This window comes from Colossoma macropomum, unplaced genomic scaffold, assembly GCF_904425465.1.
Source record: "Colossoma macropomum unplaced genomic scaffold, Colossoma_macropomum, whole genome shotgun sequence".
Classification (NCBI taxonomy): Eukaryota; Metazoa; Chordata; class Actinopteri; order Characiformes; family Serrasalmidae; genus Colossoma; species Colossoma macropomum.
This window is the reverse complement of record NW_023494809.1, coordinates 9,585,796-9,607,739: the sequence shown is the minus strand read 5'-3', so window position 1 is coordinate 9,607,739 and position 21,944 is coordinate 9,585,796. Positions and strand designations below refer to the sequence as shown.

Here is a 21,944-nt window from a genome sequence, read left to right as displayed (position 1 = left end):
AACATCTGCTATTTTTACATAAATTGTTGTGTATTTGTGTATTTATTTAAAAAACAATGATGTGGTGGGTCCACCAGACCACTGAGTAACAAACATAGCAACACCACACAAAGGTTAATCTCTAAAATATCTCCTGAAAATAAATAAATTGTACGTAATGGCTATTTTTACTGAAAATTAAATAAAAGAATGGAGGTCTCTGACTACACTACCATATGGACTGGGAAATGAGCAGTATGTTTTGAAACTTTCACAGTGTTTACATACTATATTGAACATTTTAATTATTAAAAATGAAAAACCAAAGAAAATTCAGTTTTCCATGATATGGGCTTTTTAGATTCTGCTTTTGTTGTGTGGCGTTCCGAGCATCTCAGAAGCCCTGTATTATTCATCAAGGAAACTTTCTCCGACACCGAGGCCTAGCTGGGCCTTCGCCAGATCCATTTATTATGTACAGCTTGGTCGGGGCGGTATGGGCCGGAGCTGCTGAAATTATCCTTCCAAGCACACAGACAGGAAAAAAGAGGGCTGGATTAGATTTGAGGCAGCATACAGTAAGCACATCGCTGACTCTTTTGTTGGCAGAGGCAGATTTGGCCCGTGACACCATGGTGATGGGAGCGGAATAAGCAATGACGGGACTTGTTTGCGTGTTGTGACTGAAGAAGCCTCTCCACGACCTCCCATTTGCATGTTTATCCATCATCAGCCTGTCGCGCTCCCACTGGAGAACCCCCCCCCTTCCCCTACAAACCTCCGTCAGACATTCTAATCTTGCCAAGTGTGCCAGAGAACGCATCAGCATTCGCGAAGCACTGCGTTCTGGAACAGGACTCTAACTAAACATTGTTTCTGTAATCAGTTAAAGGAATGACTCACTGAAAAGAATGAAACATACACAGTTTTCTTCCTACACCAAAAACACAGGCCAACCAACTGTGCTGCAGATATTTCTCTTTATATACCAAGTATGAAACCTGGGAGTTATCTTTTTATTACCAATGTTAATTCAGTCACTAAAAGTAGCTTTTTATCATATATATTGCTAAAGTGTAGCCTCTTATATCCCAGAGCAATGCAGAGAAAGCAATTTTTCACTGGGCTCCCTAGGAAAACAATACATCTCCTACAACAGGGGTCTTAAACTGCTGGCCCGCAGGCCAGATGTAGTTAATCATCTATGACATGTTTTGTGTTTTAAGTTTACTTCTATATTTTTACACTGAAACCACAAAGCTAACTTTTCTTTTTTCCTGATTTTACTTTTATCCCTCCTATAAAGTTAGTACACATTACTAGTTAGTAATACATCCAGCACAGGGAATTTTTGTGCAAAATAATTACTGAGTTTAACATTTTGGAAAAAAAATTAAACATATGAAATGTGCCATAACTTTTGCACATGCCAAAATTTTACATTTTATTTACTTATTTTCCCAATTATTTAAATTCAGCAAAAAAGCAGTAACTGAGCATTAAAATGCACAGACGTATGTTTTCTGAAGAGGACATGTTAACTTATTTTTTGCAAAACGTAATTTGACTAGCGGTGCCCAAACCTTTGCATATACATTTTTATAAGTATATATTTTTTCTATTAATTTACTAATAAAACTAGCAGAAAAAGTGTTTTTCTTTGTGTGTGTAATGAAGCCATATCACCTCCTGCGCGTCCTGTAGCATACTGCAGTCTGTTAAATTGACCACATGTATCATATGAACATTATAGAATACCTTTTTGAAGATAACAGCATGTCAGTGTTTTTCATAATTCAAGAGACTTTACGTACTGAAGCTTCAGGAACAGATAGCGTATTGTTACCAGGCCATCTTGGAAAAAAACTAATTTTCCTTACTTTTTTGAGATAAGAGTTTGATGTAGTATGTAAGCATTGTTATAGTTTCAAAACATACCACTCAGTCCACAGTCCATACTAAAAAAAATCTTTTTCATCATGGTTGTGATGTCACAACAGTTTTCATATGACCATCCATTCAGTATACAGCAGTTTAGCCCCACTCATTTTCACTGAAGTCATAGGGGGGGTTGTTACTGCAGACAGTCTGTAGCAGTGATAGAGTTATTGGAGTGGAAAATGTGAGGAAACGATTAAACACTGCTGTTCCTGGCTGTCAGGAAACAAATGGATCAGTGCAGCCTTCCTGAAGATTAGTTTTTCTCCATGTCCTTGAGAAGATTTGATTCTCAACTTTACAGTTTTTTCTGCCATTTTAGCCTGGACTGCTTTTTGAATGAGACACAATAGAGGGCAGCCAGTCAGAACAAATGTTGTTTATCTTCTATAGTCTTAAAGGCATAGTAACAAAAAGAGACAGTTTAGTTCTAAAGAGAGATTGGAAATGGTCTTGTAAAGTAACCTATGACTGTTTTTGGTACATAAAAGTTCTAGAAAAGCTATAGAAAATTGCTGCTTTAGTTCCACTATTTTAGCTTTGTATCTGTAGGTCCTTATTTCTTGGAGGTTTTTTCAACAGTAGAGCATGAAGGTTTTACGTGTGAGAGAGAAGTTAAAGATGGTTTGAAATCCTGCAACATCTCCTTGATCCCCATAGCTTCCACTGATCTGCCATTTAGAGACGGTTAGCGTTTAACAGGGCCCATCAGCCACTGATGTGAATTAAGTGCTGCTGTGCTGATGCCACACTGTTCAAATCCGTGCCATTTGATTAGCCACTCGGATTCAGCTGTATTTCTGTTCCATTCTTTGCGGCTTGAGCAGCAGCGTGAGTCTCGAAAGCCAGCACACCGAAGCCCTGCGCTCTGTCTTCCTTTATTCCGCCTGTTGAAATATACATCAGACTGTGTGGCAGCTGCCACAGCCCTTTGGCCTCTGAGCTTTTTAGAACGAGATCATTACTTTTGATTTATATTCAGGTGAGTCGACTTGTGGCTTAAGGGACACCAACACTAAAATTTCCTTTCTCGCTTCCTGACGTTTAAATATCGGATTTCCAGTCGTTTGGCTGTAATTTATATGTCAAACGGTTTTGCCCTTTGAACTTTTATATATGAAAAATGCATTTCTCGTCAGGCTGTCAGGAAGCCGTCCATCATTTTCTCCCTCACCCACCACTTACAGAGCTGACTGGCTGCTTAACTTGGGCACTTATACATAACTCCTCAGGCTTGTAATTATTAGGGACTGACTGATAAGTTGGTTTGCTGATAAAATCAGCTGATGTTAAGGCTACAGTGCTGTGAAAAAGTTTGATTTCTTCTGTTTTTGCATATTTGTCACCCTCTATTGTTTCAGATTTTTAAACAAAATTTTATATAAGACAACCTGTGTAATTAAAAAATACAGTCTTTGTATGATCATATATTGAAGGAAAAAAGTTATCCAGCACCAGCTGGCCCTGTGCAAAAATGTATTTGCCCCCTTAGTTACTCAGTCAACCAGTTAACCAAATTTAGTTGCTAATTGAGATCAATTAAACTAAACACACAAAGGTTTGGTTACCGCCAACCATGTTGAATCTGAACATAACTTAGAACCTCTCCAGTAATGTGAAGTGGGCTAAAAGGTCTCAACATGCAACACCCTGTGCTGCGATCAAAAGAAACTCCAGAAGACATGAGAAAGTTTACTGAATTATATCAGTCTTAGCCATTTCTAAGGAATTCCAGTGAACCACAATGAGAGCCATTATTGCCAAGTGTAGAAAACTTGGAACAGTGGTGAATCTTCCCAGAAGTGGCTGGTAAGAACAGCACAGCAGTGACTCTTTTAGGAAATCACAAAAGGTCCCAGACGAACATCTAAGGAACTGCAGACTTTGCTCACCTCACATCAGGTCAGTGTTCATGATTCCACCATTAGAAAGAAAACGAAAAATGGTATCCATGGGAGAGTGGCTCAGCAAAAACCATTACAAACCAAAAAGAATATAAAGGCTCTTCTCACATTTGCCAAAGACACGTTGATGACCCCCAAGCCTTTTGAAATAATGGAGTCAAAAGTGGAACTTTTTGAAAGCTAACACAGCATTCGTGCTTGAAAGGCCTCTCGTGTGGCTGAATTAAGCAATGCTGCAAAAGAGAGTGGGTCACTCCACAGCAATGTGAAAGACTGAAAGACATTTTAAGTAAACATTTGGTGGTACAACCAGGGGCAATTACTTTTTCACACAAGTGTTACAGATGTTGCAAAACATTTTCCTTCAATAAATAAGATCATTTAAAAACTGTTGTTTTGTGTTTCATCATATTCTCCTTGTTTTTACATTTTGTATGAGCATCTGAAACTAATTAGTGTGACAAATATGCAAAAATAATTTAAATATAAATTTAACCAGCTACTTTGTCTGTATGTTGATTCATCTAAAGAAAAATCTTCAGCAACACTTCAGTATGATGGGACATTATAATGCCCATCTAAAGCCTTTATTAAGCCTCATCCAGCCAGTGTTTGATAATTAATAGGCAGCTAATTACTACATAATTAAGCAGTAACTAGGGTGAATTAGAGGGGAATTTCACTGATTTTTCAAAATTTCTGGAATCATTACAATGTAAACAAAGTCATTCAGTGTCAGGGTGTCAGGATTGTTCAACTTTTTTTTAATAAAATGTTTGTTTTTTTTAATATATAAACTGTAAACATGGGAAGTACGGCATGAAAAAGATCAGATCGTCCGTTTCAGTTAAATCACAGATTATAATGTACCCACAAGATAGCTAGCTTTCAGGGCACATTTGGACTGTGATGTTATGGAAACATTCGCTTTAGAACCTGCAGTGCATCGCATTAGCGTCATTATCCTCCACACTAACCCCTTGATATTTGCTTCTTTATGACTGGTTTATCACTGTAAATTTAACTAGGCAGGTTGCTCTTGCTTGGCCAAAAATACATTTGGCAACATGTGCCAAAATCAAACAGACAGTTCAGTTCTGATGTGCTGCTAGAAAAAAAAGCAAGCATGCCCTGATGTTGAATTCCCTCTTTTGGCGCTGACCATCGTGAAAATGCATTCCCACCAGCATCAAACTGAGCCAGGGTTCCCCTAGGCTGTTTCCTTACCTAGTTTGTTTGCTAAAGTCCAAACCAGAGCTTGTTTTTTTGTGATTGTATTTTTTCATTTGGATCAGTTGGTTTTATACTGCAACGGCAAAATTATACATGCGAGTGCTTGTTTATTGGTTAGAAATTTTGCAGAGATACAAGTGCCCTGTTACTTTCACATTTGCTACCATTTGCATGAAAATAGAGACACTCTTTGGTCCAATTTTTGCTGGACTATGGTTCCTTTGTTTAGATTGCACCTTTGTGCGAGTGGAGTATTCACAAAAAGATGGATCAATTAAAGAAAATGAACCAAATTGAAGAAAAAGTTTGATCGGTCCACAATGAGGTAGTTGGGAAAGCACTGAGAAACTCTTCCATCTGGCTAGCTAACTGACTGCATAGCGGTTGCGTAATCTCAAACTGATGATGTTTATTTAGCCCACTCCTGCGGTGTTTTTATGTGTACGTCTCTATGAATATGTGTATTGTTTAGTGATCCTGCTTATTTTTAAGTTAATAATTTTTTCATAAATTTTGTTATGACGTAAAGTGTGGTTACCGGCCCACTACAAACTACTGCTGAATGTGGGCCGCAGACCACTAGAGGGTGATTCACGGCCCACTGGTTGTCCACGGTCAGCGGTTGAGAAACCCTCGTCTAAAGCTCTTAATACTTTTAAAAGCACCTTCATAGAAAGCTGTTTTATGAAATGGTTATGAATACAATGCCTGATGTCTGAGTGGTTATTTTACAATAATTCTGCTATAATATTTTGTCCTAAAACATCATTTCAGTGTACTAACTAAGGAGATCAATTGCTTTAGTTTTTAAAAGTGGATGTTTTCCCGTTCTTGTTTGTTGCAGGATTTCAGCTGCTCAACAGTTCGGATTCTCCTTTGTCATATTTTTTGTTTCATAATGTGCCAGATGTTTTAATTAGTGACAAACCTGGACTGCAGGAAGGTGCACCGATTCACCCCCATACCACTATGGATGCTGGCTTTTGAACTGATAACAAGCCAGGTCTTTAACCCGGAGGACACAGCGTTCATGATTTCCAAAAAGAATTTCAGATGTTGATTTGTCGGACCACAGAACACTTTTCCACTTCCCCTCAGTCCATCTCAAATGAGCTCAGGCCCAGAGAAGGTGGCAGCATTCCTGGATCCTGTTTATATATGGTTTCTTCTGTGCATGGTAGAGTTTTAACTTGTATTTGCGGATCCAGTGATTAACTATGTTTTTTGGAAGTGTTCCTGAGCCCATGATTTCCAGGTCTGTTTTTAAAGCCGTGATGCCTGAGAGCCTGAAGATCACTATTGGTATATATTGGTTTTCAGCCATTTCCCCTACATAGAGATTTCTCCAGATTCTCTGAATATAATAACATTATGAACTGTAGATGATCAAATCCCCAAGTTCTTTGCTATTTTACATTGAGATTCATGAACATTTTACATTGTTATTCATGAATTGTTGCACTATTTGCCTGTACAGTCTTTCACAGAGTGGTGAACCCTCCTCATCTTTACCTCTGAAAGACTCAGCCTCTCTGAGATGCTCTTTTTATGCTCAATCATGTTACTGACCTGTTGCCAATTAATCACCAGGTGTTTTTTTTTCTTTTTTAGCATTACACAACTTTACCAGGCTTTTGTTGCCCCCATCTTAACTACTTAGAAATGTGGTGTTGGAATTAAATTCAAAATTAGTGTATATTTATAAAAAAACTAAAAATTTCTCTGGTTTAACATATGTTGTTTTTGTACTATTTTCAGTTAAATATAGGGTTTAGATGATTTGGTTCCATGGCTATGTGCTTAATTTTATCCACCTTAGCAATGAGTGTGAAGGCATATAGTCATATAGTGTATGTAATGTTTTTATTGGTTATCCTCATTTTTAGCCCCTTAATCTATCCTGGAGACAATTTGTTCATTCCAGCCTGTCCCTAATTAAGCAATTAAACACACGGGTACTTCATCGACACGTGGCTCATGCAGGCAGTACAGTGCTGTGGGATAGAGTGCGACAGAAAGAGAATAGAAAATGATAAGGTCACCGAGTCCTGTGTATAATGAGACGCACTGGGGATGGATAGGAGCCAGGGCAGAGGCAGAGGGCTGGAGGATTATGGATTGTGTTTTTTTTATCTGCTGGAGAACTGAGCTCTACAAAATCATTCTGTAGTTTCATAATAAACTAATCTATTTTAGCACTGTTCAGGCTCATTTGTATCTCCTAGCTACATCTCGGTGTGCTTTTTAACACCAAAATGCTGGTTCATTTACACAGAAATATTCTTTTGATTTCATATACAAAACCACTTCATGACACAAAAATAGTTATTAAACATTTTAAAACTGTACTCTTCGTTTAAAAGGAATTTAGTTAGTATTTGCTTAACCCTTCAGCCTAGAGCTATGTTGCGTTCAACTAAAGCTCTTAACTTGGAATTTCCAACTTGGGAAAAAACAAATTTATAAATTAAATTGGCAGTTCCTACTTAAAAAGTCAGGAAGGTGTTACGATTTCAGCTTGTATAGCTGTAATAATGCTGTGTTCCACTTCATAATTTAGAACTTTCTCTAAATAGTGAAAAAAAAACATCCCCAGAACTAGGAGCTCCTACTCGGAAAACTGGGAAGGTGTTCCCAAATTTGGGTTCATCATTTGAGGTTGTATCAGCACGGCTGCTCACACGATCAGCAGTAATGAAGTACCACCACTCAACATACAGACACAGTGTTTGTTTATATCTATAACACTGAATATACAGTTTGCCTTTTTGAAAGGGTAAATACATCGTTAATATTCATCACTCATTTCATTAGCATTGGCTTGTTGCTAATAAAGCTTGTTTTCATGGCAATGTCCATGTTTTTTCCCCACATTTTAGCTTGTACACTCTACAAAGTTGAAAATCACACAATTCCAGACTCCAAATTCCCACTCGTTGACTGCAGCATTATCATTGTCATTTTGTTGTTTATGTAAATTATGCAATTACATGATTAATACATAATGAATGACATCTGTATCTGATTTCAGCTCCCTGTCAGTATGGCAGCGTATTCCAGACTTTTTTCAATTTCACATGCAAATTTAAAAATGCTAATGAAGTTGCGTATTTATGATTGCATTTCCCACATGAGTTTGCATTATTTAAGACGTAATTCAAATTCAAGTGCTAAATGTATATTTTCATTTGCAGTTTAATATGGAAAAGCAAAGTGCCTTTGACATTTCATTTTTATTGTTTATGAAAATGCTTAAAATTTATGTCTTCAGTAATGCACACACTCACAGTTGTCAATACACAGTTTAATTAGCATTGTCAAATTTGCGTTTTAATTTGAAAAAGTCCAGAAAATGCTGCCATACTACCAACAGGTTTGGGGCAGCAATTGAAACTTTTTCTATTTGATTTGATGTTAAAATGACAAAATCATGGCAAAAATGTACAGATTTTTTATTTTTTTGTAGAATATAATGTGCGATAGTTCTTCATCCATGTCAAATCATAATAAAATCTCATTTTCTACTAACAAATACAAATGTGGTTTGTATTGAAAGGTCAGAATCTGCACTTTCATCACAATTCCTCTGCTTGTTTCACTGAACTATGAGTAATAAACATTGATTAAAATGAAGAGGCACTTTGAAGGTGAATCTGAAGAGTTAATGCTAGTTGCAGAATTCTTATTGAAAAAAGTATTCTTGGTAATTTGATTCCTCGTTCAGTAAAAATTTACTGAAAAATAGCTGCATGTTGACTGATATCTTCGCTCATGTGAACATCAGAATCTTGTGTGTTTACAGCTAAATTCTGTGGTGATCCTGGCCTTCCTTCCTACGCCAAGCGAGAGGGGCAGAGTTTCATCTTTAAATCTGAAGTGCTGTACAGCTGCAGTGCCCCCTACTTGATGGTGGGCTCGTCTACACGCATCTGTCAGGCTGATGGCACCTGGAGCGGCACCCAGCCTCGATGTATAGGTAAAACTCAAAGCATTTTGTTGATTTTTCTTTTTCTTTTTCAAATTCTGTTTTCATTTTTTACCTTTTTTTCAGATTTATTTTTTTGTGGGTTGGATTTTTATGTTTTACTGTCTAATACACCAAAAAGGAAGATTATTTCTTTGGTTTCTTGTGTGTTTCATATTGTTGAAGTGAATCTGACTCTCTCAGCATTAATTCTGTAAACTTTGCAATTTCTTAAACTCCCTAGTGAAAATGGAATCATAGGCCACAGTGTAAAACCAAAGCTAAAGCTATTATCTGATGCTCCGTGAGTCCACAGGTAACAGTCAAAGTAACTTATTCAGGTTTTCCATGCATAATACATGTGGGTCAAACCCAGGGTCCTATGTGTTAAACATGAATGTTGCTGCTGGTGAAAAACAACAAACCATGCAGTGATTCAATGAGGGAGGAAAATCGAAGATGTCTTTAAAACGTCTTCATTGAAAATGTAAAAACTCTGGTTTATACTGGTAAAAAACTATACACATGGGAGTGCCCATTGGACTTCTTACTGTAAGAGAGAGCAGTAGAACTTAAAATATGCATTATCATCTTCTAGACTACCAAATGATCATTGAGAAGGTAACTTTTCATTATTTTTAATGAAGTAATCAAGTTAAACTGTGCATAAAACTGCAGTATCTTTTAGCATTGAACTGTGGTGGTAAGAAGACTCTACACATGGTACAATTAAAAACACGTTGCAAACTCATAGATGCATTGCAAATTCAGAAAACACAATCATCAACAAAACAATGTCAGAACTACATTTTGCAAACATGCTGCAAATCCAGAAACACAGGCGATTTCAGAAACACTGCAAAGCCATTACACAACACAATGGAAAATTTTCTGGAAGACTTTTGAAGGGAATGGAATATCTGTGATAGAAAATCACTGACAGAAGTTGATAATAATGATTCAGTAAATTCATGGTTAACAGGTAGCTGTCTGACCTGTCATAGCTGTACTGCGGTAGTTATCCATCATATCTGCTATTACTATTTAAAATTTTACAGCTACACTACGTTGCACATATGTTGCCATTTAAATGAAAGTGCTGCTCATTTTTATTTGCAGTTTGTTGGGTCTTCTCAGCCACTATATTGACCCAGTTTGAGCCACTTTTACACAGCCAGCTCAGTGAGAGCTGTACATGGTTTGGCTTTAGTCTGGGAATTTAGCTTGGGATTTATTTCCTCCCTCTCCACATAATGCAATAAAAAGCAATAGAACAGTAAAGAAAGGGGTCTATACAATAGTGTCCTCTGAAGTCGCTTTTATACCATTGGCCAATTTCCCTAAAGCAATCTGGATCATACATGAAAAGATGGAAAAAACGTTTGTTGGTGATCATGATGTTGATGGTGCTGTTGATGATAATGGTAATGCATGATGATGTTAATGATTATGATAACGATAATGATAATGACAGTGATGATGATGATGATGGTGATATCAATGTGCCATATGTGTGTCTGTCACTGTAGAACCAACCAGGACGACATGTGAAAATCCAGGCACTCCTGAGTACGGCTCTCTGAACGCAAGCTTGGGCTTCAAGGTAGGAAAAAGCTTGACCAGGGCTGATAGTGTAGAGCAGAGGAAGCCCTGTAGAGGCAACACTGTGACATACAGCACCAGTCAAAAGTTTGGACATCTACTCATAAATGTTTTTTTCCTTATTTTTACTATATTCCACATTTTAGATTATTTTAGATTTTTAGTTTAAAAAATCTTTTGCCTTGATACAGCTTTGTACACTTGGAGCCAGTCAACATACGCTTAGAGAGTGTTTTTGTGTGCAAGCTAGGGCGCTACAAAGCCGCAAAAATAGGGGAGGGCACTATGCAAAATAACGTCCTGGATCAATTTACTAACATGAACTGAGCAGAAAAATTGCATGTATTTTAACACCAAATAGAGGAAGGCACGATTACTTTGAAGATGGCAGCAGCACCTTTCAAATAACGGCTATCATTCTTCAGATTTCTTATGATTTTGTCTGTTTAGCAGTTTTATTTTAGTTTTTCTTACACTTTCATTTTTCACTCAGCATTAGCTCTTGCCATATTAAAAAATATGCAAAATGTTCAGTCATATGCAAAAGCTTCGGCACACCTGGTCAAATGACATGATGATGTTGATTTTCTAAGTGAAAATAAGTTAACACACACTTCTGCACATTTAATGCACAATTACTGTTTATTTGCTGAATTTACATTACATTAAATTCTATTAATTCAGCAAATAAATAGAAAATGTGCACTAAAATTAGCTGAAAATGCCACATTCAACCTCCATATTAAGAATGTATTCACTTATTTTCACAAAATGTAATTTTAACAGGGGCTTTCAAACGTTTGCATACAAACATTTATGAAATTTTATATATATTTACATGGTCAAAAATATTTTTGAAATATATACATAAAATTACACAGCCATGTATTTTTCTCCTTTCTTCCCTTCAAAAAATAACGTTTTCTCAGCAACAGCCTATTTAGAAGGTTAGTGCAGGATCATTGGAGTGAGGCATTACAAGAACTACATTTTTAGGCTATACATATTTCAAATGATAATGTTTTAATCAAAAAAATGTTTCTTTAATATTCTTTGAAGTGCAGGACACCATTTTGTGTGTGTGGGATGTTAGAAAGACCTGCAGTTTTCAGGATGCTTTTCAAACTCACTTGAAGACCATAAACATTAGCAGTAGTTTGTTGCAGAATACTGCCTGTTGGACATCAACTTGACAGTTTTTGTATTTGAAACACATTTCAATCATTTCAGCAAAAGCCTTTAAATCAGAACGTCTTTAATGTTATGAAAAACATACATTTAATCAAGTTTGTCCAAACTTTTGACATGTGCTGCACAGGCAGTCAATTTTGAGAGTTAATTTGCTGTAGCACACTGTCTTCACCCTGAATTGCTGTAAACACAAGCTAAAAAACAAGAGAAGGTGGCTCTAATCAGCTTAATTACCTTCTTTGTTATAAACTGTATTCTGTATTCACTGTATATAGCAATTGTGAAAGTGCCTCTTGTTTATCATGGTCAACTTTTCATTGTTTCCCGTTTCAGTTTCACTGAAATGATTAATGCCACTGCGGGCGTCAGAAGTGTTTCGGATTCAGGAGATTCATTTGTGTGTCACAGCCAGAGTGTTGTCATTTCTTCCCAACTGCCCTTTCTTCTAAAGCACAATTGACTTATTGTCAGGATCGTTCAGCGGAATGGTGTCTGAGAAGCTTCCGGCAGCTAAAAGATGTGTCTGACTGTCGCCTTCTCTGTCAGCTCTCATTGTCTGCGGAGAATCCTCGTTTCTTACACGCTCCGTTTCTGATCTCGCCGTCACCATCGCTAGCGTTAAGCGCTTTCAGATTCCCCTCTCAAAGGGACGAGCTCAAAGAAAAGCTACGCCAGGTGCTTTCATTACCCAGAATGGAAAGTCATTATTTCCTGTACCCTCGGCTGGCAGGTCTCACCCTCGAATGACACGATGGGAGCGGGCACCTGGATTAAGCGTGGCTAAGGGGAAAGGATAGCGTCGCCCGTTAATGGGAAAAACGATCCAGTCTGATCTGTTTTTCAGCTCGGCTTGGGGATCTCGCAGCTGTGAGGAATAAGCACTGAAGGCCAAAATAGAAAGCTAGTCCTCTTTATTTGGATCTATGTGGATTGGGTGGCTAGCAAAACGCCATTTGTGCAAGTCACGCTGGGTTGCCTCTCCCACGGACATGGATAATGTAATCAGTCTTTATGTTCCAAGAGAAACCAGAGAGCTTATTTATCTCAATATGCTCAGTACGCACCCCCCTCTCAGCATTAGGGAAAGTTTGGACATGCTTGCTCGAAGGGTTTTCTTCCTTTCAATATTTTCCACATTTTAGAATAATAGTGAAGACTTCAAAGCTGTGAAATAAAACATCTAGATTTGTGTAAAAAATGCCAAACCAATCCAAAGGAGCAGCTCCCCTCCCATGTGACGCCCAGAGATGCAAATTACTAGGGGAGTTAAGAAGAAAAGGAACATGTTGCCCCTGCTTTCTAATATCATGCTTTTACCTCTTCAGCTATTCAGTTGCACTTATGAAATACAGTATGAACAGAACATAACAGCTGAACAGGAGCTGCTTTCACAAAATCAAGAAATTCTTCTTACATGTGCCTTTTCTTCTTACCTACATCCTTAAAAATTAGTTGAGATAAATTATTACTCTTCAAAAAACTTTTTTTCATTTCCTTCTTAGCTTTTCTCTTGAAGGGGAACTCTCAATTTTTCTGCATTATTAACTGGTTTACATGTCAACAGAATCATTCAGAGTGGTTTGGTATGAAATGCTTAATTTTAATGAAACTTACTTAACATGGTCACATTTGACCAGTGTTCTAGAAATACTGCAGAATCTTGAATATTTCATCTTCCATTTACTTGTTATAACTTTATTTTGTTTTAAAAATTATAAAATATTAAACGTTCTGTTTATTTATAGGTTTCTATGTGGTCTCAGATTTTGGACTGTACATCAGCTCCATCTTAGCCCGTTTGTATTTTTAACCTTTTGGCAGTGCTCTTGTTCTTGAGTCTGCAGAAGTCCAGAATAATAAGCTTCTAGTCATTTATTATCAGGAAGGAAACAATGTAGATGCCAAAATATTAAACCTTATAGTGAAGCCACTTTTCTCTGAAAGAGAGGGAGGACTTAGATCCAGTAGCCCATATTCCAGCAAACTGGCTGAACACATGATCTAAATAAAATTAAAATTAAAATTTTGGTTTTGGAAATATTTGGAAAAGCATCATCCAGACATTTCCAGATGTTTTGAAAAACAGTTTTCACATTCACTTCATCCACATCAGCAGAGTTTTTGAAAATTTCTGTCCACATGAAAACGCAAAAACATAAATGATCTTTTGAGCATTCCAGCCCAGTAGAGGGCGAGATGAACATAATATTTTATACCGAAGGGCACCGTGTGCACTGCATAAAACATAGAGTGCACAGTGAAGCTGAAACTGAGTCTGTCTAATAAGTTACAGTGGCATATTACAAACACTGTAGGCTTTGACTTGCAGGCAGAGGCAGAGACATAAAGTTTTCTAGCTTTTAACTCCATTTTAATGAAGCAGTTAGATTTTTTTTTCAAATCTAACTTTGGTTAATGATCATCAAGTCACATCTTCAGAATCACTGAGGTATTTTTCATATTTGCATCAAGGTGACACCCCATTTACAGGAACTGAGCTCCTGAGATTCTGACGCCTTCGCACAGCAGTTAAAAGGAAAAGTAAAGCCAAATTCAGTTATAACCATATTATCAACTCCCTAATTGCAGATCACACAGAAGTCGTCAGTCATATTTCAGACAAAGTTATAAATAATAAAAAGGTGCACACAATATAACGGCATGATATCAGCGTTTTCAAAAGGCGGCATTTTGTCTGTCCACATGAAAACATTGAAAACTTTTCAGAATTTTCCACCCTGGGGGGTGTTTAACAACCTCGTTTTTAGTGAGCGAAAGGGACATTTTTATGTGGACGAGAGGCCAAAATGCAGAGAAAAAAAACTACATTTTCAAAAATATCTGGACACATGTGGATTCCAAAGCATTCCAAAGCAAGCCTTTAGATCAAATTGCCTCACACACATTCAGCCTGGTGTGTCCAAACTTGTGACCGGGTCTTTACCTCAGCAGGTGTGGGCAGCCCGCAGAGTTCAGTTCCAGCTCGTATCGAACACACCTGACCAAGCTAATCAAGGTCTTCAGGAGCGTCTGAATGCAAGTGTAAGACGTGTTAGATTAAGGCTGGAACTGATCTCTGCAGGGCAGTAGAACTCCAGCTGCTGAATCGCACGCCGCTCATCTGCAGAAATATATGCAGCTCTATAGATATGAAATGACTTCTTTGTGAGGGAAAAGGAAACTTATAAAAAGCAATAATCAGTTTAGGGGAAAGGCTGAAAGGCTCTGAGAGTACTGCTCGTCTGAGTATCTTGATTGCTGTGATTTCCTGAGAAAAAAACTGATTATCAGCAACTGTGACGGTCATTTGGTCTGTGCTGAACCTCTTGGATTCAAAAGTCTCTGTTGGCTTTGAAATTCTCTTGGCTTTGATTGGAGTATTTTGCATCGGGTCAGTCAAAGGTTGTGAAGTTTGTGGTTGGTTGGTGTGTGGGTGTCTCTGAATGCATGTGCATATGGGTGATATTGAGTCACATGCAATCCAGAAACATTTTGAGTTTTGTTATGGGGAGGAAAACCTCTTTCTGCTGACACCAGCATTATGTTTCTACTCCAAATGATATGCTCATTTAAATATTTACTCAGATAATATTCAAGTAAATTGGAACAATTATTCAGACAGAAGTTTAACACATGACATTAACATTAACACTGTTTTCAGACGAGAGTGATAATACATGTACATAGACAGTGAGATCTTCATCCTGTGAGGGAAGTGCTGTCATTGATTTGATGATATTGGTAGAGAAGCTAAATAATTGAATCTTTCAGGATACCCACCACATTTGTTCTTTAAAAGTTCATTGTTATAAGTGTTTGCTACACCTTACAATGAAAGAGGAGGGGTAACGAGAGAGAAAGAGAGATTTACATAATAGTGCACAGCTCATTAGCTTTGAGAGAAAACTGTTTACTTTTTTGAACTTGTAATAAAAGAGAGATGCTATGCTCCACACACTTCCTTAGGAGAGTGTTCTGAAGTTTCCTCAACTCCACCTAGTTTTAACCAAGACAGCAGCAGAGGCAACAATAAAGGGTTGCAGCAGATATTAAACTGTCCTAAACGTAGTTTACGTTTTTTTCTGTATAGCTACAGATTACAGTGATGAATCTGTGGATCATACCAGCCAGGTATCTGCAGATTAGTACTGATAAATTATCAGGTACATGCTTAAAAAATATGTTTTTTAAATAGTTCTGCAGTAAAGACAATGGTTGTTATTTTATTGCTGGAGAATGTGTTGTATATGGTTCTATATAGAACCTTTTTAATTGTTTTATATAGTACCAAAACTGGTTGCAAGCTTGACATCATAACAGTAGCAGAAGCCTTTCTGGTTCTCCATCAATCTAAAGAACCATTTCACCATGCACAGAAGTATTTTAAGCATAAATGCTTCTATACAGATCTCATGTTCTAAATAGAAATATTTCTTTTACTGAAGAAACCTTGAAGAACCATGTTTTGTAAGTGTATGGCTTGACAGATTACAACTTATTGATATTTATCCTCAGAATTCACATCATTTCACATATTTCACATAATGAGGCCACTAAGCATTAAGGGAAAACTCGGAGTGTTGTACTGAGAAAATCATTATTGTAGTCATAATTAAAATAATCCATCATTTGCCAGTTAACCAGGTTTAAAGTTCCAGAGCAGTTGAATGTTACATTGTTCCTCTTCTCGCGAATCTGAAGTTGTTTTTTTTTTTTTCATTCCACCTTAAAGAATGCAGCAGTTACCTTAAAAGGTATACAGGTACAAGAATGTACCTGCAGCACTATTTAAGGTGGAACAGACAATTTGAATAGGAAGCTGGCAAAAAGAAGCCGAATTGAGCTATTTTACTGTTGTTTTTGTTCTTGGTCCCATTTGAAATCCTTGTTTGTTGCAGCCCCAATCATGAAATGAAGAGTTTGTTTTCTGTAGCACAGTTAGGGTGCAGTGCTCAGGCAGACATATCAAAAACTACTCAAACTCAATCCAGATTTCCATCAGAATGTCCCTTGAGTCAATAACAACAAAACACGAGTCGACAGACTCGTAGTAAAAGAGAAGAAGGGTAAGGGAAAAGAGAAAAAAAGAGAGGTGTGTAGTGCCACTCGCTAGCTTAAGAGAAAAAACTAGCTAGTTAGCTAAGTAAAGCTTTCTCTCTGTAGTAGCAAACACAGTTACAGTCAACCAAAGTGCACATTTTTCTCTTAAAACTGAAAATGTGAGTGAAGAACATACAGGCTACAGTTAGCATTAGCTATAGTAGCTGTCAAATTAAGAAGCATTCTGCCTGAACATGTTACAGCACACAGTTAAAAGTTACAACTCTAAGTTAGAACCAAGAAATAGAAGAAAGTGGTTTCTTTTATTTACAATTGTTTGGCTCAAGCCAACTAATGAAAATGCATTCGGCTCACATTATGCTTGTTGCAATACAATATATTTGTGAAATCTAATGATCTATGTGGAAAATAATTGGTTAGATTAAATAATCGTGATTATCTCAAATAATTGCGATCAGACAATTATGTAATAATTGTGACAGCCCTAAAATAAATAGTACAGTTAAGTGTGAGTTTGTCAGCTTAACCATTTCCAAATCTCTCCTTGAGGAAATCTAGCATTTATATAGCATCCAGGTTTCTCTGATCTGTCCTTCATTAAATTGAATCAGCAGGAACCTGAGTGTAGCAACCTGTGTTCCTCTAACACTATTCTTCTAATCAACACATTAGTAACTTTAGAAATTAGACTTTATTATTACTAACTTGAGAAATTCTTCTTACATTTTACTGTGTATTTATTCTAATGCAATATTACACTTCCTGCTGTGATAAACAGTTGAAAACAATTTTCTTGGCTGCCCAAGACTTTTGCACAGTGCTATATATGCATGAGTGACTATACACATCTTGACTTCTGGTTTCTAAAAATGTGTATCATATCTCAGGTGGGCAGTATGGTGAGGTTTCACTGTCAGACCGGCCACCTGTTATTGGGCTCCACTACACGGACCTGCCAGGCTGACCTCACCTGGAGCGGCTCCCAGCCCGAATGCATCCGTAAGTCCCTCTTTTCTTCCCTCAGGGTTCTCCACTAGCTCTGCTAGCCAGAAGAACCGTGCTTACCTCCAAGGAGAACTCATCCATTTTCCTTACATGTCCCATTTCAGCATCGCCCTCCAGCAGTCCAGCACTATTCATCTCATTTTCCAGTAAAATAACAAACGCGGGGCTTCCCCACCCCGTTCTCCATGTGGTCTCATTTGTTATGGTCTAGTTAGCGCGTGTTGCGGAGGTGTTATCCGTCAGAATGTGACAGCTTAGGTGGAACTCACCTGACCTAGCTCTCCGTGTGTCCCCGTGCAGCCCACTCATGCAAGCAGCCGCGGAGCCCGCCGCATGCCAACGTGCTGGGCATGGATCTGCCTGTGTTTGGCTACACGCTGCTCTATTCGTGCCAGCCTGGCTACATACTCACCGGGGGCTCCGAGCACAGAGTGTGCCGGCCGGACGGATCCTGGACCGGGAAAGTGCCCGTCTGCAGAAGTAGGCCAACCGTACACCCTCACGCAGATATACACACACAAACAGACTCACAAATGCATGGCCAAGCTGTTTGGTCACTGAAAACTCTTTGAAATTCAGTTTGCCTTCTGCTTGAACTTTTGCTTCGCTGTATTGAGAAGCACAAGTACTGGGACAGTGGAGTAAACTGGATTTCCTTTTTTTGCATATTCATGAAGTTTGTGCTTCAGATCAAAAGACAGATACAAGGCTAAAGGATGGAGTGTCAGCTTTTATTTCAGGGTAATATTTTAATACAGATTTGTAATTTTTGGTGTTTACAACCTAATTTTCAGTTGACTTTAAGTATTGGGACAATTGAGCTATCAATGCTCCTTTGCAAAGTGCCTTTAGCCATAGCTTCGGCTGCTAGATTGCCTTATAGACTAGAGAAAACATTCATGATTAAATCATCTTCCATGTTTATATATGTCCAAAAGTACCCAGACACTTTCTAGTGAGTCTATTAGCTACTTTAAGGTGCACCCATTGCAGATGCAGCTCGTATAATCACTATAAAAAGCATTGTCAATAGAATATGAAGCTCTGGAGCCTAAGGTCACCATGCCCAATGCCAAGGGTTGGCTAAAGGGCACTGGGCTGCTGAGCTGCATCTCTGGAGTGATGCAGCTACATCAAGTACCTTTGGGAAGAGTTGTGATCCAGAACTAATCATCCAGCATCAGTGGCTGACCTCACTAATGCTCTTGTGACTGATTGCAATCGACACCAACTCATATGAAGCCAGTTGACTTCTTAGCCAATGTGACCAGTGACTGCTTAGCCTATCAATCAGATGTTTATCCCTAAAAACCTTGACTATAACAACAAAAAGCCACATCTGATATTAACACACACATCTGTTTAACTGTTTGTCCAAAACTGAGTTGTGCTACAATTTCTCATTAGGTTGACTGATATTTTTGCCAACTTTCTGTAATGCCTGCAGCTATTTGTGGGTGAAGCATGGTTAAGTCAAATGGATTTAAATCAGCAAACTTACTTGGCTTATTTAAAATGCTTCACTCCTACTTTCTAATGCACTCCTTGCATAAATCTGCGGAATTTTCATTGTCGTTGGCTTTCTGGCCTTGGAGCTGATGAGATCTTGCAGTGTAGCTTCTCTGTTTCTCCTGTGGAAATGTTCTACGGACAGTGATACTCTCACCCCTACACCCTGCAGACTCGCTGCCATTTCTTTGCCTGCTATTTTGGGCGTTCTCTTCACAGCTCTAATGATTTTTCTGTGGTCAGCTGCTGTGGTCTCCCTTGGAAAACCTGGTTGTTGCAGATTGCTCCTTCACAAGCTTCTTTCATTTTTAAGAGATTTTACACTTGAATTTGCGATGCCCTGTTGCTCTGCAGTGGTTGAGTCATGACTGATGTTTACCTTAAAGGAACAGTTCAGCAAAAATGAGTGTACCTAACAGCTCAGTGTGGTTTGTGTGTAATGATTTGAGCGTGCAGTTTGCACAATGCTAAACCAGTGGCTTTGAGTTTCCATTACTTGTTAGCTACATCAGTTCAGTTCAGCACAAAGCTAAAAAAGCAAACTATATTTATCTTGGCTGACTGTTTACATTTAGGATCAGGGGGAATGTTTTACAAAACATTCCTGTTATCTCATCTTCAAAACTACTTTTTTTAGTTATAATGTGCAAAAGTCAGAGACGACCCTTCCATTTACGACCCTTCCAAAACTGCCATTAAATAAGTCATTTTTTTTAAGTGCCAAGAAAGAAGTGCAGAAAACTACATTTAAATTTATGTAACAGAAAATGACACAAACGCCTCAACAACTTCATAGGATGTTTTTCAGTATTTAACGTGTCCAAACATTACCTTTTTTATAGCCTCCATTATTTTTAGGAGACATGCTTTCAGTTTTTCAAAGAAATCTGCAGGGATATTTTTCCACACCTCCAAAGTTCAGTATTAGAAGTTGGTTGAACTTTCTGCTTCTCACAATCCATAAGCTCAAATACAATTAGTGTTGTTGAGGTCTGGACTCCTCTAGGGACACCAGCAGCTTCCCTGTTTGATTTGTGATTTTAAGTCTATTTTTTCCTCTTCTTGACAGCAACATATCTTTGATATTTTACTTAAGCCCAATCCCATTTCTTCTTTTTACCCCTACCCCTTGTTTTCAAGTGTCACCCTAACCCCTTGGAACTGAGTTACAAGGGGTAGTGGTTAAAAACTTGCCCTACGAAATGGGACCCTCAAATTAAAAGAAAAAACTGAACATTGCTTCATTAACAGGCTACTAGTGGTGCTCTGCAGGCAACCCAGCGCGTCTTCAGTGAGAGCAGAGAAGGGAGAAGTTCAGCAACCTCTGGGCTTCAGTTACATTTAGCGCATTAAATGCTTTCAAAGAGGGGAATAAGACAATCATTTATTATCACCCACTCCAATTATTTGGTGATACGACGCTGAAGTCAGCTATTCACCAGCTTCTTGTTCGAATTTTCCTGTTCCACCTTAAATGGTGCAGCAGTTACATTCTTGCGCTTCTGGCGTCAACACTGCTGGACTATTTAAGGTGGAACGGGAAAGTTAGCTAGCTACTGAGAAATTAGCATGCTATTAGCGATTTTTTTGTGCTTGTTATGAAGAAAACGATGGAGAAAATTCTCACATTTGTGGGTTTCTTTGGTCGCTCATGCAGCCGTCTTGCCGGTTATTCTTTTTTTCACAACACTCTGTTTTTGTAATGTGTGACTGAAGTGGCTACAAGCACGGCTGTGCATTCACAGTTCTTTTAATTTGCACAATTACAGGAACATGAACAGTTATAAACACCTGGCACTTATTTGTCCCAATACTTTTGCTCAGCTGAGCTGAAATTGGAAATTTTATGAAAAACATCAAAGCCGAGTGCCCCTGCCTACTTTAGCCTCAGTGTTTTGAAATTCCATCTTTTGATCTGAACATACAACAAAAACAGTTGTACTTCACCGTCTAATTCTAATGCTTGTCACTGTACTTCATGCGTGTGTGTTTGTTTTGCGGGGGGAACAAAGTGCTAGCTCTATCTGTTTTAGCCTGGGGAAATCAGCCGTGTAATGTATTGCTGTGGGTGTCTGCCAGTGATACGCATCGCTCTCTGTCTTTCAGTCGGCTCAAAAGCAGCGGAAAAAGTGACGGTGCCTGTTCAAGGCACTCCGAGCCCAAAAGCCAGCGGTAAGTCTCCATCCTTCTGAGCTTCTTTCAGTGCTGTCCCTGTAATCGACGTGCCATGAATTTTTAATGAAATGCACTTAGAGTATCGAGAGCTGCACTTACAGCATATAGACAAACTGTGCTTATCAACTGCTGTGCTTTGCATTGCTTGTTCTTGCCTGTAGTTAATGTAGCTCTCACTCTCGTAACTACAGGACTTATACGTTAGTTTAATAATACAAACCTTCAATTCCACACAATGTTTTTGTAAATATCAAAAATTAAATGTTCCAAAAAGTTGCAATTTAAGACTAAAAACTTTGTAAAATGTTCGAAAAACATTTGAAAAACATCTTAACTTTGAAACAAGGATGGATCAAGATTTTCCCCTTTGCCAAAAAAAATGT

The 21,944-nt window shown here is 38.1% G+C and overlaps 1 protein-coding gene across 1 annotated transcript in view; it reads left to right on the top strand.

Moving 5' to 3' along the window:
- Window positions 1-21,944, top strand: part of csmd3a (CUB and Sushi multiple domains 3a) — a 457,456-nt gene that overhangs the window by 423,662 nt on the left and 11,850 nt on the right. The window contains exons 61-65 of the mRNA XM_036558514.1: window positions 8,857-9,030; window positions 10,548-10,621; window positions 17,760-17,871; window positions 18,178-18,357; window positions 21,493-21,558. Of these exons, the coding sequence (XP_036414407.1) occupies window positions 8,857-9,030; window positions 10,548-10,621; window positions 17,760-17,871; window positions 18,178-18,357; window positions 21,493-21,558 (606 nt within the window). The remainder of the gene's footprint in view (window positions 1-8,856; window positions 9,031-10,547; window positions 10,622-17,759; window positions 17,872-18,177; window positions 18,358-21,492; window positions 21,559-21,944) is intronic.